The sequence below is a fragment of the Bos indicus x Bos taurus genome, chromosome 5 (genome assembly GCF_003369695.1).
Source record: "Bos indicus x Bos taurus breed Angus x Brahman F1 hybrid chromosome 5, Bos_hybrid_MaternalHap_v2.0, whole genome shotgun sequence".
Classification (NCBI taxonomy): Eukaryota; Metazoa; Chordata; class Mammalia; order Artiodactyla; family Bovidae; genus Bos; species Bos indicus x Bos taurus.
Genome location: NC_040080.1, coordinates 83,519,755 through 83,546,383, shown reverse-complemented (window position 1 = coordinate 83,546,383; position 26,629 = coordinate 83,519,755). Strand labels below are relative to the sequence as shown.

Genomic DNA, 26,629 nt, shown 5'->3' with positions numbered 1-26,629 from the left:
ATCTTTGTTGGGCGCTGGTCCTACTTCCTGGTTCCGAGGAAAAGAGATTTCATTTCGTAAACAGGGTTCTCGGAACACACAGCCCGGGAATTGAGAAACTCGAGGCGAGGTCCGACCATCGAGTGACACCTCTCTTCGCCCCACGGTAACTCCACCGGTCCCACCAATTTTCTAATCCCTAGGGACCCACCCAAGTCTTTATCCTGGAGCAGGCGCTGCCCACGCAACCTACTTCCCCTCTAACTTTTCTCACTTGGGCTGAAGAGAAGTCGATTTTCCTTCCTCCACAACCCGGAGGCCAGGGCGCAGACCTCAGACACTTCGCGGAAAAGGTGGCGCGCAAGTCCGGAACCCCTTACCTGCCCGGGCGCAGGGCGCAGGGGCGCACAGGGCGCCGTGGGGCTGAGCCAGAGGCCTAAGGACCCAGGTACTACGAAGGGCCGGGGCGTGCCCAATCCGTCAGGTCCCGCCCCCGCCCGGCTCCGCCCCCTTCCTCTTAGTGCTTCCCCCTCGCCGCTCCACTGCGTGAAAAATCCCGGAAAGGCACTTCTTTAAGTAGGAGCCTGTCCCTTTAAATACTCTTCTGTCGGATACTAGCTAGTTTATGGCTTCCGGGCATGCGCACGGCGTGGTGCGGAGGAAACCCTTTAGCTGGACTTGAGGTAGACCGGGCTGTGCTTCTTGGCGCCACGTGGGCTTGTGCAGGGGGCGATGACAGTATTGGCATTGAGATCCTGACCCTCGGTCCGCAAGAGGAGCGCGATGTGAGCTAGTATCGCGCCTTGAGTTAGGCCGGGATGGGGGTGGAGAAGACGCCCGTGGAGCCAATGGCTGTGTCGGGGTGCTTTTGAAAGCGCCTGAAGTCTGTGCTGCAGGAGTCAGTCCTGCTGGTTGGTGGCAGAAGTAGGAGTGAATTAGGTGGAGCATTGGCAGTGGAAGGAACAGGAGGAGCTACTGTCCTTTTTAAACATCCTCCTAGACTCTGCCCTTAGCCACAATCCAAATTCCCAAGCCTTGGGTCAGCCAAACTGCTCCCTCCATGTCCGCCGGGCGGGCTTATCGACACATCTGTTGCATGGGAACTCAACTTTGTGTGGGTTCCTTGGCTGCCCTTCAGCACGGTTCCACTCTTACTAAGATGCTTGGTTGTAATTCCCTCATCGTTGTATTCTCAAATTGTTCTCCTATGCCACTAGCTTAGAATGTTTTCATATCTTCTTCCTACAGCTGAGCTCTTGATCACATCTTGTTGCTTTCGATCTCCTCCAACTGTTCAACAGATTCATCCTGCTCAGTACTATTAGTCCAACTGTTCAACAGATTCATCCTGCCTAGTACTATCAGTCATCTTACTAAAACATCTTTTAGGATTGTGTTATTTTCCTGCTCAGACACCTCCAGTGGCCATCAATTTACCACTCAGTGGATTCTAAGCTCCTGCCAGCGCATTAACTGTTTTACCTAGTTCGGCGCTAATCCGGCCATATTTTCCAGAACTGTGCTAGAAAACACTTTGTCCTACTGCTCTGTATCTGGGCTGTTCAGTTTTTTCTTAACACGTTGCATAGTTTGCTTATGCCTTTGCCTCATTTCTGTCTCCTGAACTGTTTTGAAAATGTGGCCACTTCTTACATTATGCTTTACTGATTATTCTAGGCAAAAGTTGACCCCCTCTTTCTTCCTCTTCACTCTTACTGCTCTTATTTTGTACTAGTCATTTTATTTATTCAATAATCATTATGGATTGTGCCCCTACTATGTGCTTGATTCTGTTCTAATTGTGAGATAATCAGTGAATAAAGCAGACAGGGTTCTTGCTTTCATAGAGCAAACATTCTAATTGGGGTAGGTGTATAGTAAATAGTGAAGTAAAATGATTAAATAGAAATGATATGCAGAAAATTAAATAAGATTTTATGAAAAATAGTGACTTGCTGGTTTCTTCCGATTATCGGTCAAGGAAGATCTCTTTAAGGATATTATTGAAGAGGAATTGATTGAATCAACAGGAACAGTTGGCATAAAGGAACTGAAGAAGGCCAGTGTAGCTGGAGTATAGTGGATAATGGGGAAAGGGTACAGGTTAAATTTGGAAAACAGAGTTCAGAATCTTAGAAGTCTTTGGAAGCCAGGGTGTGTATTTTGGATTTTATTATAAATGTGATTAGAGGGTTTAAATAGGGTTGTGATATGATTTAATTTTCCTTTTTAAATCATCATTCTGGCTACTATGTGGAAAATTGACTATGGTGGACTAGTAATAGAAGCAGAGATGAGAGGCCTTCACAGTGTATAAGAATTTCTGGAATGGACGTATTAAAATAGAGGTGATGAACGGGCAGTAGGGATAATCAGAGAGCCAGATGCTTAAAGGTGATGCAACTTTTGGTGATGAGAAAATCAAAGCTAAGACCGAGACAAAGTGGAAGGTTTGAGGTTGAGATTAAGGAACTGAGGGACTGTGATGTTAAATGGATCATCCATACGGATGGTCTTGGAGGTCATGCTGGATAGTATATTTTAAGCTAGGTATTAAAGTCATTAGTGAGTGAAGAAGAATTGTCCTGGGACCAGAGAGAGGCTGGCAGCAAATAGTACAGTCCGATGGCATGTACTTCAAAGGAAATGGGATTTGAGGAGGTAGAGGAGGAAGAAGTGGTTTGGAAGGAGCAGTGGCAAACACGGAAAATATTTACAACCTGCAGGTCCCCAGGTGGGTATGAAAGGAAAAATAGCTGTCACATAGGAGGACTACAGAAGCAGCAGCCCGAGGGGAAATATCCAGGTTTCAGTTCAGGCAAGAAACTGAGGAGTCTGTGCAGGAAATTAAGGAATGAGGAAAAATAAATATATCCTATTTATTTCCTAGGAAAGTAGAATATTAGGAAATTTCTGTGAGTTCCACATTACAGAAAGGATGGAGTGGAAGTGGTTTTCTAAATTGGTTCAGATGAATAGAATACACTGTAGAAATGGGATGAAGGTCCAGATGATGTATTACCTGGAGAGCATGATGAACGCAAAGAACGGAGCAGTACCAGTTCCTTGGGCATTTTATCTCTCCTGAAACTCTGTGTGATAGCCATGGGTTACGCGAAGAGTGAAGGTTGCTTCAAGAAGCTCTGTAAACGTGTCTTCTCTCTGATGCCAGAGAGAGATGGTTGTACTTTTCTTATGGGTCAACTGAAAAAGTTTGTATCCAAGTTTTCATGAAGGTTTAAGGTCCAAGGTTAACATAAGCCTTCCTTGAACCCTAATCACATTGCATGTTGGTTTTATTTAATTGTTTTTTTTGGCCATGCGCCTTGGAATCATGCTTAGCAGATCTTAGTTCCCTGACCAGGGATCAAGCCTGCACCCCCTGCATTGAAAGCTTGGAGTCTTATCCACTGGATCACCATGGAAATCCTGCAAATTGTTTTTAGTACTTCATTATATGTCAGTGTGGACTGTGTATTCCTGTCTTCTCTTCAGCCTTTCCCCCACCCCTATCCCTCCATATATTAGTATCTAGTCACAGAGTCTCTGAAATTAACTGGAAATTTAGGTTTCAGGGGTGGAGTTCAGACAAATTGTTGTAAAAAAAAAAAGTATGTTCTAGTCTCTTTTTGTTGGTCTACCAATGATATTTTAAAAGTGAACTTGAAACTAATCCTTTTAATCCTGGAATTTTAATAGATGAAAGCCTGGAGTAGGTGAAGAGTCAAGATGCAAATTAGCAGACATGCCATCTCGGTATAAGAGTCAAAATACACATGATATATAGAAATAAATTAGTAATGTCATTTAAGGGGACTCGGAAGGGAGAGAGAGAAGCAGAAATAAATAAATTCTGCAAACCTATTTCTTTTTTTGTTATCCAGATTTTTTTTCTTCCTGGTAATTGATCACCTCTTTTTCTTTTGTAGGCATTGTTCAAGAATGGAAGAGGATACAGATTTCAGAATCAGATTTAGTTCTTTGTGTTTCATAACTGATCATGTTGGTTTTTGTGGCACCATAAAAAGCTCACCAAGTGACTTCATTGTCATTGAGATTGACGAACAGGGAGAGTTAGTTAATAAAGAGAGTGACAAACTTGTTTACGAGGTTAGTAAAGTACTACCTGAGCCAAATACTTTGGCTAAAAAAGCAAAACTAGATCTTCAGATTTTATCTTTTGAAGAGACAAGCAATCAAGAAGTCAGTACTTTGGCTGGGAGCTCCAGTGATGACCACAATTTTGTGCCTTGTTCAGAAAAGGAAGATACTATCAAATATAGAACTTACAAAGGTGAAGAAGAAAATGTTGATGTATTAGGCTCCTTGTTAGATGAAAAAACTAATGAATTACTGAATCAGTTTGCTTGTAATATAAAAGAGAAGTGGGACTCTAAAACTGAGCTAATTGGACCATCTCCTGAATTCTCATTAGGCAGAATCCTAGACAAGAACCAGAGGGCTACCTTGCATAGTGCTATTAGGCAGAAATTTCCTTTTTTAATAACTGTAGGAAAAAACAGTGAAATTGTTGTAAGACCAAATCTTGAGTATAAAGAACTTTGTCACTTGGTATCCGAAGAGGAAGCATTTGACTTTTTTAAATATTTGGATGCAAAGAAAGAAAATTCCAAATTTACCTTTAAACCTGATACGAACAAAGAACACAGAAAAGCTGTCCACCATTTTGTCAACAAGAAGTTTGGAAATCTTGTGGAAACCAAATCCTTTCCTGAACTGAATGACAGTGCTGATAATCCAAATGTAGTGATAACTGTAAGATTTCGGGTCAAGGCACACAAGCACTGCAAGAGGTCTCTTCTTGAGTGCCAGGGAAGAAAAGATATATACACAGGTAATAATACATCATTACCATTTTCTTAGGTAAACTTAGATAAAATTGTGTGAAATCTGTGTAATTTCAAATGAATTAAATAGACATGTCCAGAAGGATATTGAAAACAATATATGGGTCCTTTTTTAAGTGGAAGATAAGCCTTTCAAAATATACTAGTTGTAAAATATTAACCTTATTGATGAAAGTGTGGTTAACATGTTTATAGTTAATGTAGTTACAAATGTATAAAGTTAAAGAATTACTTTGGTTAATACATCTCATGGGGGTGAATCTTGATTTCACATTTTGAAAGTTATCTTAAGTATTTGGAGAGAAGTAAAATATGTTTGCTGTACTTGGGGAAGTGAAGAGAATACCTTGTAATCTGGAACAGCCGGACTTTATAGCCTATGGAAAGAATCCTGCAGACTTACAGGGAGTTCCTTTGTTTGACACTGTCCATCTTTTAAAGAAGAGTTTCTCAAAATTTTGCATTCATATAATCATCAAAAGGGCTTGTTGAGAGAGATTTCTGAGCCCTGTTATCAGTTTCTGATTTTTACTCTGTGTAATACACTTTCTTGGTCTGTTTTTCACAGTTTTCAGTTCCTAGCCAGGCTGTTCCTATACTTTTAAGATATTTTAGTGATGCCTGTCTAGTTCCATAGATTTGGTATATTTAAAATACTGTTATTTTTTTCACATTATTACTAATTGATACTCAAAGTTTTGGCTCCAGGACTAGGATAGTTCTTGTAAATTATTATGGATCTCAAACAGGTTTTGCTTATGTTGTAATTGTGTTTAACTTATTGGCAATTTAAAATTAATTTTTAAAAATATGAATTTATGTTTATCGATGAAGGTGGTCAAAAGGTACATACTCCCAGTTATAAGCAAGTCCTGGAATATTGTGTACAGACAGCATGATTGTTGTTGTTTTGTCACTAAGTCGTTTCCAACTCTTTGCTATCCCTCTGGCTGTGGCCTGCTAAGTCGTGTCTGACTCTTTGGGACCCCATGGGCTATGGCCCTCCAGACTCCTCTGTCCATGGGATTTCCCAGGCAGGAATACCGGAGTGGGTCACCATTTCCTTCCCCAGGGGATCTTCCCAACCCAGGGATCAGACCTGTGGATTCTTTACCACTGAGCCATCAGGAAGCCTGTGTAGTATGGTAACTATAGTCAATGATATCGTATTGTATATATGAAAGTTGCTAAGAAAATAGATCTTAAAAGTTGTCATCACAAGAAAAAAATTGTAATTATGTGTGGTGATAAATGTTGACTTATTGTGGTGGTCATTTTACAATATGTTCAAGTATCAAATCATTATTGCAGATTTTTAAAACTTTTCATAAATAATATACACCCTACATATTTTTGAAACTTGCTGTTTCCATGTTTTTAGAGATTCTTTATACAGAGATATACAGAACATACAGATCTTTCTTTTCTTTTAAACATGATTTCTAAAGAATAGATATTATAAGCTTTTGTTTAGCTATTTCATTTATTCAGAGATAGATGGATTTCACATCCTTCTGCTTCCTGAGTCAGGCTTATGTTAAATGTTCATTTTTCTTAGAGTGCTCCTCAAAGAGACTCTTGTAGCTCCTGATGATTGTTACAGGAGTTGAACAAAACAGAAATTATTCTGCAGAATACTTTGAATATCCTTTCCATGATCTGAGGGAAGAGGGCAGTACTTTGAAGTGTCATATGTTTATGGTGAACTGAGGACTGAGATATTTTCTTACTGTTAATGTTGGTAGGTTATATAGGCCAACAAGTTGGCAGGGGTTGGGGTTAGTGCTTGGTGGTAATTGTTACTGGGCTTGTTCCTCCTTCCACTTTTGCAATCTCATTATCACCTTCTCATCTAATAGACATTTGAAGGATCTACCATGAGGCAACAAGCTCTGTTTTATTTACTGATTTCCTGGCCTGGAACTCCCAGTCTACAGGGCATACAAACTTAAAGAGATAAATTATGGCATGGTGTTCAGTGTCATGGTGTAGATAATGACAGCTTGTGAAGACATGTAGGTTTAAGTAATCAATTCCTTGTAACGTTCATTTTTCATCTGTTCAACAAATATTTGAATACTTACTATGTGTTAGTCTGAGGGTATAATGGTCAATGAAACAAACATGATCCCTACTTTGGGAGCATTCAGCCTTGAGAACCTGGAAGGAATTTGAGGGAAAACTACTGTGGCCCTTGGATCTTGAAGCATGAAAAGAAGTGTGGCAAATAATAAATGGAGGGAGCATGTGTTTTAGACAAAGGCCCTCAATGCACACAAGTCCACAGCAGTGAAAGGCTTTAGTTCATCCAAGGATTGTGACAAGTTCTCTGGGTTACAATTATAGGATATATAAGATAGCCCAAGTGCAGACTGGAGGGGTGGATTAGGGCCAGTGTGAATGCCTAATCAGGAAATGTGGATTTTTTTTTTTTTTCTGTAAGCCTTTAGTGAACCAACTAGCATTTTAAAAATGAGAACTGAAATCTGTGAGGTTTGTATTTTACTGACTATATTTTGGTTAAAAAATACTCATCTAAATTAATGATTTGATTCACTATAATGATCTGTAAGTTTGCTAAGAATGTAAATGATGTATTTAGCTGCCTTTTTTTGTAATTGAGAATTTTTTGTTTGTTTCAGCTTTTACCCTACGAAAAGAAAATCTAGAAATGTTTGAAGCAGTTGGTTTTTTAGCTGTCAAACTTGGTGTGATTCCTTCGGATTTTAGTTATGCAGGACTTAAAGACAAGAAAGCCATCACTTACCAAGCGATGGTGGTTAGAAAAGTAACACCAGAGAGGTAATAAGATGTTTAAAGGATAGAACTTTATTTTCTTATTGCATCAAATAAATAAATACTAGATTAAAAACTGAGACTAATACTGGGAGCATATTAACCTCACTATCAATAGTAATTGATTATAGGCTTATTGAGCAGCATATTCTGCATTAATAGTATAATTATCTTCTAAATAGACTTTTATTATTGTAAAAGTAATACATGTTTATTGGAGAAGTTTAGAAAAATATAAAAAAATATTAAATGCCACTAAAATTTCTCTGACACAGAAATAACCACAAAAACATTTTGATCTGTTTCACATATTTTTCAGAGACTATGATATATGCAGATGCTACAGAGGCCTTTTTTATATATGTGAAAATTGTACTGTATATGTACTTTGTATTTTACTTATAAAATTAAAATAGTATTTTTAATGAAAATTTATGTCATGAAATATTTCAAAGTCATGTTTATTATATGGACTAATTTGTTTAACTTTCCCCTGTTTTGGGATATAGAAATTTGTTCCAGTTTTTCACTGTAAATACTACTATGATTAATTTTATTACACTTAAATCTGTGCCTTGTGGATGCTTTCCTTAAGGTAAAGTTCAGAAAAGTTGAATCATTGGACTAAAATTCTGCCTAACTTGACATATTAAAAATATATTAATCTTTGGTCATCAGATATTTAAGCACTATTTTCTGGTAAATATTTTTAAGTTCTTATATGAGGGACAGAAAAATGTTTATGATTTTGTCTATGTGGTCAAAAAGTGCACTGTACTAAGAAGGAATGACTTTAGATGTTGAAAGGTATTTAGATGTTAAAAACTGCTTTTTAACCACCAAAGACAAAATAGTTTATTAGTTTCTAGGAGGACAGAGTAGTTTGATTTGGCTTATGGGTATGGAATTTTAATTACCCTTTAACCAATAGTAAGATTTTAGCAGATGCAGAAAATCTGAAGGTATTTTGGAGGGCCTGTAAGCAAAAGAGTCTGCCTGATAAAGCAGATGGTTCCTTTAGGGACTACAGAATGTGTAGATGTAAAGAAAAATTTACATCAGTTCTTATAGGATCTTAGAAGTTAGGATAAGACAATTGGGATCTAATGTTGGTGAAGAACTGAAAACTTGAGTAAAGAAGTGTTCAGAGCAGAATGTTAGGAAAGTCCTCTGGCGCTAGTGGTTTTTTGGTAACATTAGAGGAAAACTGAGGAGGAAAGGAGCAAAGTCAAAGGACAGAAGAGCGAAGAACAGTTAAGGGGTTCTATCACTTGAACTACGGAGAAGTCAGAAGGCTACATAGAGTGATAGCATTAGGAATATGTGTTCCAGTTCTTAGAATAACTCTGTTAATATAATCCTACGATAAAGGGTTTTTAGTGCACATTTGTTGAAATAAATTAAAGATGTGTTTTTGAAATAATTCCCCCAGTTTTTCAGTATTCCAGTATAAGTGGTTGTCTGCCATCTGTCATTTAAACTTTATTTTAAATTAATTTTTTGACATTTTTAGCATTTTAAACGTTAATAATTTTTAACATTAGTTTAAACACAAACTATTTTTTAAATGTAAGAGTTAACTGAATCCAAATGATAAATGATTTATCATTCATAGGTTGAAAAATATTGAAAAAGAAGTTGAAAAGAAAAGAATGAATGTGTTTAACATTCGTTCTGTAGAGGATTCCCTTAGACTTGGTCAGCTCAAAGGAAATCACTTTGATATTGTCATCAGAAATTTAAAAAATCAAATAAATGATTCTGCAAACCTGAGAGAGAGAATTTTGGAGGCAATAGAAAATGTTAAGGTAAGAAAACTGCACTGTAGAGTATTTTGGGAAAATCTTTATTTACATTAAGATATGAAGGGAAGTATTTTGTACATTTTCTTTTTATGTGCGTGTATAATTATTTAAAAAAATGATAACTGGGTCCATTTTACTTAGTTTTTATTTTTCTTCTTAGTATATATCTTTGTATTGGAAAAAACACAACGTTAGTGTAATTAAACAAATTGTATAGACTCTCCCAGTTGGAAGGGTAAAACCTATCTGTTTAAAAGGACAGATTTTTTTTTTTTAGTGTCTGCCATTTAGAGTAGTATTACAGGCAAAGAGATTAATTTGAGGGGAGACTTTGTTCAGCATTTCTTTTCAGAAATCTTTGGTAAATAGTTTTTATATTACTTTCAAAATGGTTTTTCTTTTCAATCTAATTTTGAATTTTGTTTCAATGTATGCAAATGGTAAATCATATACATTTTACTATTCTTACAGTAAAAAAAATTACTTACTGTAAGTTTTAAAATGATATTTGCTGGGCATCTAAATGTGCACATATAGCCATAGCCTTCATTCTGATCATATAAACTGTGGGTCAGCAGACTTTTCTCTGTGAAGGGCCAGAAAAGAAATGTTCATGTTTTGTAGACATATGGTCTCTGTTGCAGCTACTCTAGTGGCTATTGTGTGGAAGCATCCATGAACCATACATAAATGAATGAGCATGGCCGTATTCCAGTAGAACTTTGTATACAAAAACAGTGGTTACAGGGCCAGATTTGACTTGTGGGCCAGTTAAATAGCTTGCCAACCCCTGATCTGGACCAGAAATTCTCAACCTAGGGTGTTTTTAAAAAATTTCAATAATCTGTTTTTTCTCCCAGACCGATTGAATAAGAACATTTGGGGATATAGCTTAGGCATTAGCATTTAAAAAAAATCTCCCTAAGTGATTCTACTCCACAGCTAACATTGAGAAACACTGCTGCAAGTTTCTGACCACAAAGACCTTTTCATACAATTTTACGCCTCTCCAACAGGAAAACAAACAGAAACCAGATTTTAATCACTATTATACCTAACAGTCAGGAAAATATCTTCACTAAAGATATTAAAATCCTCACATGGTTATTTTTTCCTTTTCTCTAGACCTGCCTAAGATTCTTTTTTTTTTTTCTTTTCCCCCTGTTAAACTATTAGAAAGATATCTCTTAGAAAAGGGAGTGGGGCTTTCTGAACTCTGATGTTATTTATTGCCCATCTTTCATTTGGTACCTATTCATATACATTTTAAAATCTCCGTAGGAATAATCTTAGATTTAGCCAACTTTCCTTTAGTTTTCATGATGAGGGGAAGTGAGCTGAGAAGTCCTGAAAATAAGAAATCTTTGGAGTTTTGTTTTAAAGGGTTGTAACTCAGATTGCTATAACATTTTATTGCAATCAACCCTGAATAACTTGGCAGGGGTACTTAAAACTCTTCTGGTGTTTTTAGCATATTGTCTAATGTTATTTTTCCAAATTTGAAATATTTAAAAGTATTTAACTGTGAGACTTAATACAGGGGGTACTTATTCTATCTGCAGTTGATCTTAGTGGCATGAGTTCAGGATGCAATTTCTTGTGTAGCATGCTGATTACAGATTATCTTTTATTTGCATCTTTTATTGAACAGTCCTGGAGTTGGTGCTCGATAATCATCATTGAATGAATACATTAATATATTCCCCCCATAGAGTGAGTGTAGAGAGCTCTTTTGTCTTTCAGGAAACCATATGGGCCTGTGGTTTGCTTTGTGAGGACATGTTTAACCACCAGCCAGTGTCTTCAATGGTTGCAATAGTAAATAGCAATTTTCCGTTCCTACCGAAGTGATGCTGTGCCATTGTCTTGGCCCAGACTTTCAGAAACTGAGATAATCGGAAAACCAACCATTATATACAAAAAAGACAGGACTTGCTGGGTTTGAAAATAAACCTGCTTCGTATTTCAAGCATCTGCAGACAGCCGAATCCTCGGAATCAGGAGGAGCTTCAGGTATCAGAGCAGATGCAGTACTAGGTAACCAGTTCATCCAAGTTTTCTCAGAGCTTTCTGATTTTAGCACCAAGAATCCCACATGCCAGAAAACTCCTCAGTAATGGCAATGAAAAGCTCACATATTTTTAAAGATTTTTCACTTATTTTCTGATTTTCAATCATTTATTCTTTTCCTTTGTATTCTTTAACCATATAGTGTTTCTCAGCCCACTTGGTATCCGTGTGTGTATTGCCAATTACAGGACTCTTTTATTACAGTAAGGACAAAGAGAAAGACTGGGTTACATATTTTGACGCAATAATTGTATTTATTTATCTTAGTTTGAGACTGTAACAAAGAACCATAGGCAAGGTGATTTTTAAACAAGAGAAAATTACTTATAGTTCTGGAGGCTAGAAGCCTGAGATCAGGATACCTGCCTGGTCTTCTTATTGTATTCACATGTGGTGGAAAGAGAGTCGGCTAGCTCCACCACCTTTTCTTATAAGAGTTCTTATCCTATTTATGAAGCTACTATGCTCATGATCTAATTATCTCTTCAAGTCCCTATCTCCAGATACCATCACACTGGAGGTTAGAGTTTCAACATGTGATTTTTGGGAGGACACAGACATGAGAGTATAGTAATATATTTTTAATTAACTCATTTTTTGTGTGTTTATAGAATAAAGGGTTTGTGAATTACTATGGACCACAGAGATTTGGGATGGGAAGGAAAGTTCACACAGACCAAATTGGATTGGCTTTGCTGAAGAGTGAAACGGTATGGATTCTGAAAAGATATGAACTTACCTGTTTTGTCAGATGTACTTACTACATGAGCCATCTCATTGCTTTCTTAACCCAGCATATAAATGGATGTATACCCCCATATATATGTACTGTACATCATGTTTATTGAACAGCCACTATGTTCATGATATCACTTTATAGCAAAACAGATGCTGAGTAATATTTGTATGAATGAATGAATAGTATAAAAGAGGAATGAGTTGGAGGCTAGATTGAATGCCCTGTTTTAAGATTCTTTCCTACTCTAAGATGCATACTTAGAAATAAGTTGTAGTACTGGAGACAGTGATAAAATACAGGAACTAGTAGATATGTCTTTTTTTAAAAGGAGTATCTTTTAATCTGTTTGTGTTTTAAAAGAAAATATTAAAGTTGGGGATTTTTAAAACTTTTATTTACATTTATTTTTTTTTAATTTATTTTTAAGACCAAAGACAAAGAGTTCTGAAACTTGAGAACACAAATGAAATTAGTGGCTTGCCACTTGCCTATGCTTGTTCTCTCCCCCTTTTTTGTTGTGTGTGTTAGGTCAGCCTGAGTTTTATGCCATCACTTAATACTGTGTTCTTACTTCTATGATAGAGGCAAAAAATGACAGAAGAAGATCTATGGAAGTTGTGTCAACCACTTTTCCAGTCCATAAGATTTTAAATCTGTGTATTAGGTTGCTTTGCACTGGAGGTTAATTCTAAATTGTTTAGCTTATGAATGCTTAAAGATAGAATTGCCATGTCAAATATCATGTTAAATGCCTATTCTTTCAAGATGTACCTTTTTTTTTTTTAAAGTAAGTAATTTGTCATTTTCATCTGATATGTATTTGCTTGTTTGGTCTTTAAAGGTGAAGGCTGTAAAATTGTTTTTTACACCAGAAGATTTGGATGATCCTGTAAATAGAGCAAAGAAATATTTTCTTCAGACTGGTACTTTAAAAGTTTCTTTACCTCGTATATAGTTAGGTAGATATACAAGAGTTATATCATCAGGATAGCATTCATTTCTACATAAATGTGATAAGAAATAGACTGTAATATATATATTTAAGCATTTTTATTATGTGCCCTAGGTACTCCATTTTTATGGGACTTTTGTATAACTCTTGCTTTGGGGCTGGGTGAGGGGAAAGATGCTTTATGAGTTTTTCCTGGCCTAAATCCTCAAAAAAGATAAGAGTTCCCAGTTCTAAACTGACATTGATAGAAGTATAATTCACTGCAATCAGGAGGCTGAAAAATAAACTAAATAAAAGTACATTTGTTATATCTGGTACTTTGTGCATTGTTTTTGATCTAGTCTCCATTTAGCCCTGATTGCTAATTTTGAAAACTTTAGCTAAGTATATGTAGAATAGTTAATGAGAAGCACTAAAAAAAATTTGTTGAGTGTGGTTCTAGAGTCAGTCTACATGGGTTTAATACAACTTTAATACTTCCCAGCATATAGTCTCGTGCAAGTGATTTAGCCTCATTGTTTTAGTTTCTTCATCTGCAAATTGAAGCTGCTGCTGTTACTGCTGCTAAGTCGCTTCAGTTGTGTCCGACTCTGTGCGACCCCATAGACAGCAGCCCACCAGGCTCCGCCATCCCTGGGATTCTCTAGGCAAGAATACTGGAGTGGGTTGCCATTTCCTCCTCCAATGCATGAAAGTGAAAAGTGAAAGTGAAGTCATTCAGTCGTGTCTGACTCTCAGCGACCCCATGGACCGCAGCCCACCAGGCTCCTCCTTCCATGGGATTTTCTAGGCAAGAGTACTGGAATGGGGTGCCATTGCCTTCTCCGAAATTGAAGCTAATGATACCTAAAAGACTGTTAATATTTAAATAAAATAATAGATTTAATGCTGTTAAAATAGTGCCTGGCTTATTCTGAATACTGAATAAATGTCATGTGTATTTAAGTAATAACAACAACCATAAGATTTTAGATTCATTAAATATATGATCAACATATATGTGCATATTAAATTTCACTTGCATAGAAATAAAGGACATCAGTTTCTAATATCTCCATTATTTTTAATTATGTACATATTACATATATAATGATTAATAGGTGAAAAATATTTTTATACCACACCCAAATCTATAAACCATATGAGCATTTCACATTGTTATGAGTGATCTAAGTAATACTAAACAAAGTTCAAAATTACATCTATTGAGAAAATAATTTCCTTATGGCAGTGGTTGTTAAACTTTAGTGTGTACAAGAAACCTGGTGCATTTGTTAAAATGCTTACTCCAAGGCCCTACCTGAATAAGCAGCTTTGCCATGGAGTCCAGTAATCTAATTTTAAAAAGCATGCTGAATAGTAGAATGACTGAATAGTGTACTTGAAGGATCCAGATGTCAACCCTTTCTTATTGAAAAAATTTTGTCAAATGTCCATAATAGCTCTTTAAAATCTCAGCTCAGGAACTTATATAATGCTTTAAAAAAAGTGTTCTAAATAATTGCAAATTAGTTAATCTCCATCCTGACATTGGAGTTACTAATGTGCTCTTTTTAAAGCAGGGAAAGTGAATGAACCATATGATTAATGATTTTTAACAAACAAAAAACCTCTTCAAATGTAGCTCTGGTTTATAGTTGGTGCTGAGCCTTATCTTCATATGCAGGTTCCCAGGATAGCTCAGTACATTTAGAGAGCCTGGTAAAGCTCTTAATAACTGGCCTTTGAATAAAAGGAACTGACTGATCTCTTTGTTTCAGAGGATGCTAAAGGCACACTTGCCCTGATGCCCGAATTCAAAGTTCGGGAGAGAGCACTGTTAGAGTCACTGCATCGCTTTGGCGTGACGGAGGAGGGCTACATCCAGGCATGGTTCTCCTTCCCCCATTCTCTGCGCATATTCTACGTTCATGCATACAGCAGCAAAATCTGGAATGAGGCAGTGTCTTACAGACTTGAAACTTACGGCTCAAGAGTTGTGGAGGGTGACTTGGTCTGTTTGGATGAAGATGCTGACAATGAGCAATTACCAAGTAGTAAAGTAAGTATCATTTCATCAAGAGTTGTTATGTATCAGGAGCACTTATTTTCAGAAACTCTTATTTTAGAAAAAATTTAAAATTAAACATGCTTTTTTTTTAACTTTTATTTGCTCATCTGCTTCTACTCTGCTGTCAGCTGACACTTAACATGCCATTAAATAGAAGTATAAAAATGGTCAGTGGTGTGAAGTGAGAGTTACAAAGATAGTAAGCCTTCCTGAAAAGAACACGTTCTGTAGAAAATTACACAAGCAATTCATGAATCGGGCTTCCCAAGTGGCTCACTGGTAAAAGCATCCGCCTGCCAATGCAGGAGATGCAGTAGATGCAGGTTCCACCCCAGGTCGGGAAGATCCCCTGGAGGAAGAAATGGCACCCCATTCCGGTATTCTTGCCTGGAGAATCCCATGGACAGAGGAGCCTGGTGGGCTACAGTCTGTGGGGTTGCAAAGAGTCAGATAAGACTGAGCAGCTGAGCACACACCCAATGCATGAAACAGGCTCCTTAAAAATCCAAAACAGTGCAGATGGAGATGTCATTCCTGCCACCACTCTATTGTGATTTCCTCTGCCACTATCAGAAAATCAACCTCTTTTGGCATATTTCCTTCTGGACCATTTTCTATGCTTTCCCATAAATATCCACAGAAAGTGGATTTTTATTGTTAGTTAACAATGAGGAAAGTAAGTACAGAACTTTGAGACTTGAAACTCAAACTATGAAAAGGAAAAATAATAAAATTTCTATAATAATGCTATATAGGATATGAAATGTCGTTTCTTTCATATAAGTGTGGTTTTACAATTTGTTTTTTTCTCGCTTAACAATATCTTAGAGACATTTATATTAATGAAATATAATTTGTCTTATAAAATTGATCCTTCCGTTTCCTCCATGGTATTTTGGATATTGGTATTTCCAACTAGTATTTTTTATGGTATTTTAATCTCTGTGAATTTGACCTACATAATAAAATTGAATTCCATCAATCACATAAAGAAATTCATTTCATAGCATTGTAATGCAAAAAGAGACTATTCATCATGATCTTAATTCAATCTCAGAAATATATTTTAAAAATTAATGAAGGGATTTGAGTAGTGCTTTTGTATATAACATCATAAAATCATTGAACTTTAGGGGAGAAAAATATGTTAGAGACTTCTTTCTAATTTCCATTTCATAGAAATGAAAATTGAGGCCCAGACTGGAGAGGAGACAGGTTAAGTGATGTAGGTAGCAGAATTCAGAAGACCTAGTTGTCTGATTCCTAGCCCAGCTTGGTCTCTACTAGAGAAATCATGGGGTTTAGAAAAGTGTCAGCATACAGAGATAGGGCATGGTCCTATTTTTCAAAAATGGAGAAAAAATAGACTCTGAACTTAGCATAAAGGATGATTTATCTAAATTAACGGCAGAGTTTTAGGTGTATAAGTTAGGATTTTGTTTGTTTGTTTGTTTCAAGTGATAGAAGCCCACCTCAGACTAACTTAAGGAAAGCAGACAAGAATTTCTTGGCCCTCATAACTGAAAGTCCATGATTGATTCAGGTACAGCTGTTATGAAGGGGCTTAAACAATGTCCTAAATCATCCATTTCATTTTCTTCATCTTTCAGCTCTGCTTTCCTCTCTGTCAGATCCATTCTTAGTTTCTTCTCCAGAAAAGAAGCCTTTTATTTCCTAACAGTTTCAGTCAAAGCCATGGAAGTGAGTCTCAGAATGGCTTGGTTTGTGTTCCCTGTCCCCAGACCAGTTACTGTGGACTGCAGTATGTGATTAGCAAAGCCTGTGTTCCAAGGACTTCTTCCTGGAACCATCCCACCCAAACCACATTCAAGAACTGGGAGGGAAGCTCCCAGGAAATTGCAGATACACTATCAGAAAAGGAGTCAAGGCTGAGTGATGAGTGAGCCACAACAAAGAGGTCTGCTTTACTATTCTATTAAATGAATGACTTGTGAATATTTAGATAAGAAAGTGAGGGACTTCCCTGGTGATCCGGTGTCTAAGACTCTGTGCTCCCAAGGCAGGGGGCCTGGATTCCATCCCTGGTCAGGGAATTAGATTCCACATACCGCAACCAAGAGTTCTCATGCTTCAGCTAACGTTCACATGCCACAATAAAGATCCTGCTAGCTGCAACAAGATCGAAGATCTTGGCGTGCCACAATTAAGACCTGGCACAGTCAAACAATAAAATATAAGAACCATTAAGGGAAAAAAAAAAGTGATCCCTAGGAGCTTCATTAAGAATGATCATTTAACTGAGACACAGATTCTGAAACTGTGTAAAAAGAAATCTAGCAGCATCTTAGGTTTTATTTTACCTCATTTAAATGGAAGAAGGGCTATGTCAGTTAATTCCATTTTGATAAATAATGAAAAACATTCAGTTTTTTTAATACCTTTCAGAAAACATATCCTTTTTAAATATTTCTTGGCAACGCATTATTTAGTAAGTCAGCCATTTCTAATTCAAATTTTCAGAAGTTCACTTTGACAAGATATAGCAGTAATCTCTGAAATGCATGTGTCTCATAAGACTTCAGTATTCTTGCCTGGAGAATCCCATGGATGGAGGAACATGGTGGGCTACAGTCCACGGGGTCGCAAAGAGTCGAACATGACTGAGCGACTTCACTTTCACTTTCATAAGACTTTGTTCCAGGTAACATTTGCAAGGATATTTTTGTGATCAGGATTTTGTCTGCTTTTCTTTCAGGAGATATAGGAGAAAAGAAAACATTTTCTCTTTCACCTTTTGCAGAGTTTCCTTTTATTAGCAGCGAAAAATATCTGTATTTTTAAAATTGATTATTTATACTTTATTAGTTAGCACTGAGAAAAGAAAAGGCAAGAATTGGAGGCTCAGGACATAAAATATGGAAAATCTGGAAAAGGAAAAAAAATTAATATTTGTAGAATATTTCATGTTGCGCATCTACATTAAAAATTGTAGGAAACTATAGGAAACTAATCTGAGTCCCTTTTCAATAGAATTACTAGGCCTACTGCTGCTGCTGCTGCTAAGTCGCTTCAGTCGTGTCCAACTCTGTGCAACCCCATAGACGGCAGCCCACCAGGCTCCCCCATCCATGGGATTCTCCAGGCAAGAGCACTGGAGTGAGTTGCCATTTCCTTCTCCAATGCATGAAAGTGAAAAGTGAAAGTGAAGTTGCTCAGTCGTGTCTGACTCTTAGCGACCCCATGGTCTGCAGCCTAGCAGGCTCCTCCGTCCATGGGATTGGCCAGGCAAGAGTACTAGGCCTACAGATGTAGCTTAATTTCAGGTGACTTGGCAGATTTTCATAATTTTTTTGTGAGTAAGATGGAGAAATGTGAATTAGACAATGAGAAAATCACGTGAATTCATCTTTGTGGAGCTGCCATACGACAAAGAATGGTTAGTTCATCAGTTGATATCAGCTTGGAGGGAGCTCTCTAAAGAGAGCTACAGTGTTCTGTACTTGAAAATGTTTGTTCAGTATTTTCACCAATTGGTTACATTGTAGTATTTTAGGAATGCTTATGATTTTGTGAAAGGCAAAGAGCTGGAATTGATGATGCAAGAGAGATCATAGCCCCATGTATTTTGGTCAGATCACATGTAGAGTATTATGTCCATTTCTGAATGCAGCAGTTAAAATGGGTTATTAACATGTAAACAAACAAATATAAACCCAAAATGAAAAACCAAAAAGGAGGGATATTATTTATCTGAGTAGGGAGAATTGGGAAAGCAAGCAAGTTTAGAGAAGATCTAGGCATTATATGGTGAATGCTTTAGGAAAATGAGACTGTGTTAATCCTCATGGAGTGATGGTAGCTACCTTTATACTTTTGAGCTTTCATGTCTCAGGGAAATCAGAATGATTTATTCTGTGTCCTAGAGCAACATTTCTCAAACTTACCACTCACTTCTTTTTTTTTCCCCACGTATGTGTGACAATTATTACTAGTCTATGGAACACATTTTGAGAAGCACTATTTCTCATAGACTACTATGATACCTGTTGGGGACAGAGGTTGGAGAGGGATTTCATGGAAACAGATTTTTGATTCAGTGTAATAAAAAAAAAAATACTTTGCTATTTAGAAAAAGATGATTGGTAACTGAGGTGAAGGTGTTGTTTCAGAGCGATATGCTGCCCCATTCTCTGTTTCCCCTGCAGTTATCGGGTTAAAGCAAGAAGAATCATTCTAATTTTTAGGTAGTCTGCTCCTATAGAAACAAGCTGTGAAAAGATCTTATTTGACTATGAGTATATTAACAAGTTGTATTATACATAACAGAGTTAGGAAAAGTTGAGGGAATTTGGAACATTTGAGAATCATCTGTATTTTCATCATGTTTTTAAAAAATAGGTTCATCTGGTAACTGAAGAAGAGGAATCAGCTAACACATATGCAATACATCAGGTAAACTTGCTTAAAAATTAGTATCATTTAGATTTAAATGTAGACATTGTGCTGAAAAGACAGTGTACTAATCATTTCTCCTCCCCGCCTCCTTTTTTTCTACCACTTTTTATTCAGATATACTTTATATACAATAAAATTCACTTCTTATAGTTCTATGAGTTTTGATAAATGTAGACAATCATATGACTACCACAAGAATCAAGATAAAGAACAGTTTCCCGTCTCCCTCAAACTTCCTGTGCCCCTTTGCAGTCACCTCTCAGCCCTGCCCCAGCCCCAACTCAGCTATTTCCTGTGCTACAGTTTTGCCTTTGAAAGAATGCCGTAGAAATGGATTCATATAGGATATGTGATTTTTTGTGTGTCTGGCTTCTTCCAATGAACATAATGAATTTGAAATTTTTGTGTTGTATGTATTTGAGTTTTTTACCTGGTGCCTTTTCCTACCTACATTTTGGTTCCAGCTAAAGGAAAAATATCTAGAAGTCATCAGCAAAGGAGGAAACCTCCACAAAATGTAGTTTACTCATGAGCAGCTGAGAAAATAGAAATTAATTTTGCAGCTTCTTGAGTGCTTCATGTTTTTATTAATAAGTAAGCAAGGAAAATGGAAAATTGTCAAATTTTCTGTGATTGAGCAGTAGGGATTATTCTTTTTGTTCCAGAAAGAATATGCTTTTAGCATTGTATGACTGCATAAAGATTAAGTCTGTTGGGTAATTAGATGTACCTCAACTTCTTGTTCCATTTCTTCTACCTTAACAGCAATTTGTCAAATAATATCTGACTTGAGTTGGTTACCTTGTTAACTAAGAGTCCTTCTTGATTTCAGTTATCTCTTCTTTTTGCCTGGTAGCATTAAAAAGAATCAAAATAGTGTAGTATACAGTGGCATGTTTTAGAGTGATTGCAATGTTTGTATTCTGAGTGTGTTTTTACATATTCAAGTCCCAGTCATAAAAGTAAATTTAAAATATGATTGCATATGGACTTCCCTGGCAGCCCAATGGTTAAGATTCCATACTTCCACTGCAGGGGATGTGGGTTCAATCCTTTGTTAAGGAAGTAAGATGCCATGTGCTATGCAGGGTGGCCTAAAAAAAAAAGAGAAATGATCACATATTTTTCTGAAGGCTGTTTCATGTACCTTTTTTTTCCCTTTCCCTTGCATAGGTGGTCCTTCCAGTGCTTGGATACAATATTCAGTACCCTAAAAACAAAGTGGGGCAGTGGTACCAGGAAGTACTCAGCAGAGATGGACTACAGACATGTAAATTTAAAATACCTACCCTGAAACTGAATGTTCCAGGATGCTATAGAAAGATTTTGAAACATCCCTGTAATCTCTCATACCAACTGATGGAAGACCATGGTATTGATGTCAAGAAGGAAGGTTCCCACATTGATGAAGCAACTTTATCTCTTTTGATCTCTTTTGATCTTGACGCTTCGTGTTACGCTACAGTTTGTCTGAGGGAAATAATGAAGCATGACTTTTAAAACTGATACCCTTGATATAATCATGTATGTGCCACTTTTTAAAGGAAAGTGAAAAGGGAGCTAAAATTTCTTGAGTGTCTACCATGTGCTATGAGCTTTATAATTATCTCCTTTAATTATACACTGTCCCAATGAAGTAGGAATTTGATACTTACATTGAAGAGGATGTACAGCAAGTGGCAAAATCTGAACTTAAGACTCCAAAGCCTTTGTTTTTTCTATTATCTAATGTCTCGATGATCTTTATTCTGTGCTGTAAAAGTAAAAATCTTTCTGGACTATTAGGAGCATACTGCAAGATAACATTAAAGAAGGTGACATTAAAGAAAAACTTTTGGAGTAATGTTTATATCCTCAGGCTACTTGCTTAAAATGTTGATGAAACTAGGTTGTAATGAAAACATATGGTTGAAGAGAAAGATAAAAGAAGCATTTTGTTAATTAGTGCCATTCTTTTCTATTTTTGAAATTATTGATCAGAACAGTACTTCAGGAAAATATTATCCCTGTATTTATTAATATGATATCCCAGGGGTAAAAAATTACCCCTTTTTGAAATAAATGATCTTTGATGAACATTGAAATAAATTTTTATACAGTTTCTTTATTTTGACATGTACTGACCCCTTTTTTGTTATTTTTTTTCTATCATCTAGAACATAAACTTTTAGAGTCAGATCTGCGCTCAGACTCCAGCTCTGACACTTACTAGTGACTGGGTATTATTGATTCTTTTTAAGGCTCATTTGAGGAATCAAGATGGCACCAACCTCATAAGCAACAAATAATAGAATTATCTCCACCTTTTTAATGTTGCTAGAGGAAGAAAACATTTTACCCATTCCGAAATTTAAATATGTGTTAATTTGTTTATTTATTTTAATTGGAGGATAATTACTTGACAATATTGTGATAGTTTTTGCCATACACTGACATGAGTCAGCCATAGGTGTACATGTGTCCCCCAGTCCTGAACCCCCTCCCCGCTCCCTCCTCACTCCATCCCTCTGGGTTGTCTCACAGCACTGGCTTTGGGTGCCCTGCTTCATGCAATGAACTGGCACTGGTCATCTGTTTTACATACGGTAATATACATGTTTCAATGCTATTCTCTCAAATCATCCTACCCTCGCCTTCCACAGAGTCCAAAAGTCTGTTCTTTACATCTGTATCTCTTTCCCTGTCTTGCATATAGGGTCATCGTTACCATCTTTCTAAATTCCCTATATATACGTTAATATACTGTATTTGTGTTTCTGTTTCTGACTTACCCCACTGTGTGTAATAGGCTCCAGTTTCATCCACCTCATTAGAACTGACTCAAATGCATTCTTTTTTATAGCTGAGTAATATTCCATGTGTGTATGTACCACAACTTCCTTATCCATTCATCTGCCAATGGACATCTAGGTTGATTCCATTTATTGTAAATAGTGCTGCAATGAACATTGGGGTACTTGTGTCTTTTTCAGTTCTAAATATTTGTTAGTTTAACTATTCCATGTGACAAATCTCTTTAACCATTTTATATCAGTTAAATTTGGGAGGAAATGGAATATACTGATTGGAAAAATCTGAGCATTCTTTTATTGCCGGTAGCGTTACATAATGATTTAAATTTAAAATACTGTAGAGAGTATTATATGTTAGTAATGTGGTACTTTTATATATTTAAGTGAGTCAAACCATTTTGGATATATTAACATAAGGAAATAAAATTCAAAAGAAGGAAAAAACTATATGCAATGTGAGATTTGCTTAGTGTAACATTTTTATGTATTAGAAAGAATCAGTTTGAAAGTCCAGCATTAGCTAACCTAAAGTAAAATGAGATGGAACAATTTGATGGCAAAACATATAGGTATTAAAAATGAAGGTTTTATGTATGTGAGAAAATATTGCCCCTCAAAAGTATATGTAAAACACAAATGGAGTGTATATACTAAATGCAGCTTTTACACAGGAGGGGCACTTCAGAATAGTGATTAAAAGCATGGGTACTGGAGACAAACTCCTGTAGTTTGAAGCTTGGTTCTGCCGTTTACAGCAGTGTGGCCTTATTAGTTTGTGTTTCAGTTTCAACTTCTGTAAAAACAGGGATGGTAATAAACATACCTCTTAGGATTATTGTGATGATTTTTTGAGTTAATATATGTAAAGCAGCTTAGAAAAGTGCCTAGCACTTAGTTACTGTTAAATAAATACCCACAAATCCAAGTTTGGAAGGGAACAGAAAGAAATGAAAAGGCCATTCTGTTAAGATCATAGAATGTTTGGAATTTTTTTAATACTAGAAGATTCCTGTTTTGTCTTTATATATTTTAATAATTAATAAATTCAGGACACAAAAATTGCAGATTGTTGTACTGTGGATTTTCAAAATTACCTTTATTACCTAATGGTCATTGAAAATGAAACGATGCTGTATTAAGTAGTACAAAAAATTAGAAATAATGTTTTAACTTTTGCATGATAAATTACATCTTGTAAATATAATCTGAAAGTGAATTACTAAATAATTAAATCCCAGTTTTCTTTCCGTCCCTGGGATTCTTCAGGCAAGAACACTGGAGTGGGTTGCCATTTCCTTCTCCAGTGCATGAAAGTGAAAAGTAAAAGTGAAGTCGCTCAGTCGTGTCCTACTCTTTGCGACCCCATGGACTGTAGCCCACCAGGCTCCTCCATCCATGGGATTTTCCAGGCAAGAGTACTGGAGCAGGGTGCCATTGCGTTCTCTGGGGTTCTGATTAGAAAATATGAGAGTATTAAAAGTGTGCCATCATTGACAGTATTTTCTTTGCCTCTAGGTGGCACTATAATTTTAGCTATCTTTATTTAGCACTTGGGCCCTGTGTAAAGAAAGGATCCCTAAACTTATTTCCAGTTACCATAAAATGTATTCAGATACTGTTCATGTGGAAAATTATTTAATATACTAATAATATTTGCCATGTTATATTTTCCCCAGTAAGGACTTGAATAGACCTTGGACCAAACGATGAGTAGTCACCTAGGGTTTTGCAGTTTTTCTGGAGCATTTTAGGCTTTCAGAAGCGTCTTTGTATTAGCTTTAATTTTCAATGTAATATTTGAAACTGAGCAATAGTGACTCAGGCATACTAAGGTAAAACAAATTTAGATCTTTTATTAAGATTAAAAGCACTTGGATTTTTTGTAAGTTATAATAAACAAGTCATATGCAACCTTGATCCAAGTAACATTTGCTGAGTGTTGTGACAGGCACTTCCACTCCTCTTGTTGTAATCCATGTTTCCACCCTGTAGGTGGGTAGTGTTTTCCCTGTTTTTGTAAATGAGAAAATATCTGAGTGGTTTATTGACCTGTTCAAGTTCAAGCAAGATGGCATTTGATTGAACTTCATTATGCTTCTAGATCAGCACTGCTTTCATCCACTTAAATTTGCCTTCTGAAAACAAGTTTTTGGTTAATAATAATTTCTATTTCTAGCAACTTAGTATTTCTTGATATCGACTAATAGGCATATTGGGGCATGTCTTGAGAGAAAGAAAATTACTTTTGAGATTCTGAGAACAAAGTAAAAGTGATAGGAGATCATTTAGGGTATTTCTAAATCATTTTGGGGTGTTTTCCAGAATATTTTGGGACTTGTATCTCAATGATATGCAACGCCGTTATAGGCTATTGAAGGTTTCTTTAGATGATACCTGGTACAATATTAAGTTTCATTGAAAAAGTACAGTGAGAATTGTTTTGTTTTCCCAGCACTCTTCCAACCTTTTCATCAACCATTCTGTTTAAGACAAGGAGAAAGCAGACTATTTCACATTTACATATCACCTGCTGGGTTTACCTTTTTAACAGAGCTGGTGGAGGCCCTAGGCTCAGGAGTCCACCAGGCAATAATATCTAACGAGAATCTCATAATACTGCTGTGTTTTATTGACTTTATTTTTCTAGGTACATTTTTTTTTTGGCCAATAATATTGGTTTTCCACATTTTTGATGTTTCTTTGAAAAATAAGTTTAATTTTAAAAAGAGGAAATCAGTGTAAAGGTAATAAGCACCTACTAGGGTAGATATAGCAGTAATGAAAACAGCAATACATGAATGACTGAAGTCTGGGAAACAGTGAGAGTACCTGGACTCAGAGCCGGCCTGTCGCTGTGTTATGTGTACCTTTAGTAACCCACTGAATTTCCCTGTTGTGGTGTCAGGTGTGAAGTAATGTTAGTAATCATTTTCCGGTCCAGGACAGCATAGCATCAAACAGAATAATGAAAAATACACAAATTCAATATATTATAAGCACAAGTACTAATGATCACATGTCATATCTTAAAATTGTACTGGTAGGGATTTTCTTTTAGAAAATCTTATGAAACTGCTAGTGTCTAGCACATAGCAAATTCTTAATAAATGTAACTAGTGTTATTTTAGTTAATATTACATTACTGGGCTCTCTGTGGAAGGTTTTATAATTGAATGGCTAATGAATTTCCCTTGAGATCTGATCTGACTCTGTCTTAGCATAAAATGATTATAATTCAACACACTTTTAGATTTATTTATAAGTAGAACTACATATTTCTAAATCTGGGAATTCAGCAGTTCATTCAAATTTAGGTCTTTAATATCTGGGTCAGTGTTCTTCAATATTTCCCACCTGAGAACCACCCTTAAGAGTCAAAGAAGAAATGAAGCTGCATATAACAATGGAAAACTTTTTTGCATTAATGTTGGGATAGGAGAAGAGGTTGGAGGGAGATATGGAGAGGAAGGAAAATAGGACTTGTCATATTTTTTCTTTATTTACTTCTGAAACTAAAGAAAGAATACTGAAATTTTAGCACGTGTAAGGTGAGGAAGTTGAGGAAGTGTAAGGTGAGGAAGTTGAGGCATTATGATTGCATTTTTTCAGAATGGTCTGGTTGCTCATGCCAACATATCACTAGAGAGACAAAAATTTATGCATTGTATATCTTCACTATACTAATGGTGGTTAATGTAAATAGTTTATTAATTAATTTATCTACTTAATTATTTATTTAACCATGCCACATGGCTTGTGGGATCTTAGTTGTGGGTCAGGGATCAAGCCCAGGCCCTCGGCAGTGAGATCGTGAAATCCTAACTACTGGACTGCCAGGGAATTGCCAATATAAATAGTTTAAAATGTAGTACCTGTGCTATAGATTTTGCTTTCAGATTAAGAAAGATTCTTAAGGATAGCTTGATGTCTTATGGTACTGTTTTAATTTATTTTCCTAAGCCCTTCTCCCTTTACCTATTTTTGATAGGCCACAAAACATGCCCCGAAATTCACAGCACTCTGTAAGATGCAATGGGGAAAGACAAATAAGTAATATCCCCGCCTTTGAGGGATATCCTTGACAATATCATTTGATTTGAAATGCCATCTGCAAGAAGAGTATGCAGACTACTAGATGGCGAAGAGAGAAACGAGTGGTGTC

The 26,629-nt window shown here is 36.4% G+C and overlaps 2 protein-coding genes across 9 annotated transcripts in view; one reads left to right on the top strand and one right to left on the bottom strand.

Annotated features, from left to right (window-relative positions):
* The window catches only part of IRAK4 (interleukin 1 receptor associated kinase 4), a 28,240-nt gene extending 27,653 nt beyond the window's left edge, over positions 1-587 (bottom strand). For 2 of the 6 annotated variants that reach the window (XR_003511195.1, XM_027542628.1), the window contains exon 1: positions 360-467. The gene's annotated coding sequence lies outside the window, so the exon portion shown is untranslated. Of the gene's footprint in view, positions 1-253 lie in introns of all 6 variants that reach the window. The other 4 variants (XM_027542626.1, XM_027542630.1, XM_027542627.1 and 1 more) reach the window with 4 other exon arrangements.
* On the top strand, positions 51-23,528 carry PUS7L (pseudouridine synthase 7 like). 3 transcript variants are annotated; one of them, XM_027542625.1, is made up of 9 exons: positions 51-145; positions 3,909-4,834; positions 7,490-7,649; positions 9,259-9,451; positions 12,130-12,228; positions 13,099-13,180; positions 14,970-15,250; positions 19,619-19,672; positions 20,849-21,788. In XM_027542625.1, exons 2-9 carry the CDS (start codon positions 3,922-3,924, stop codon positions 21,173-21,175), a joined length of 2,109 nt encoding a protein of 702 aa, XP_027398426.1. In that variant the 5' UTR covers positions 51-145; positions 3,909-3,921; the 3' UTR covers positions 21,176-21,788. The 3 variants fall into 3 exon arrangements, with proteins under 3 accessions (XP_027398426.1, XP_027398425.1, XP_027398424.1); XM_027542624.1 differs by lacking the exon at positions 51-145 and adding an exon at positions 579-662 and having other exon boundaries at positions 20,849-23,528; XM_027542623.1 differs by lacking the exon at positions 51-145 and adding an exon at positions 640-2,713.
* The last annotated feature ends 3,101 nt before the right edge of the window (positions 23,529-26,629 follow it).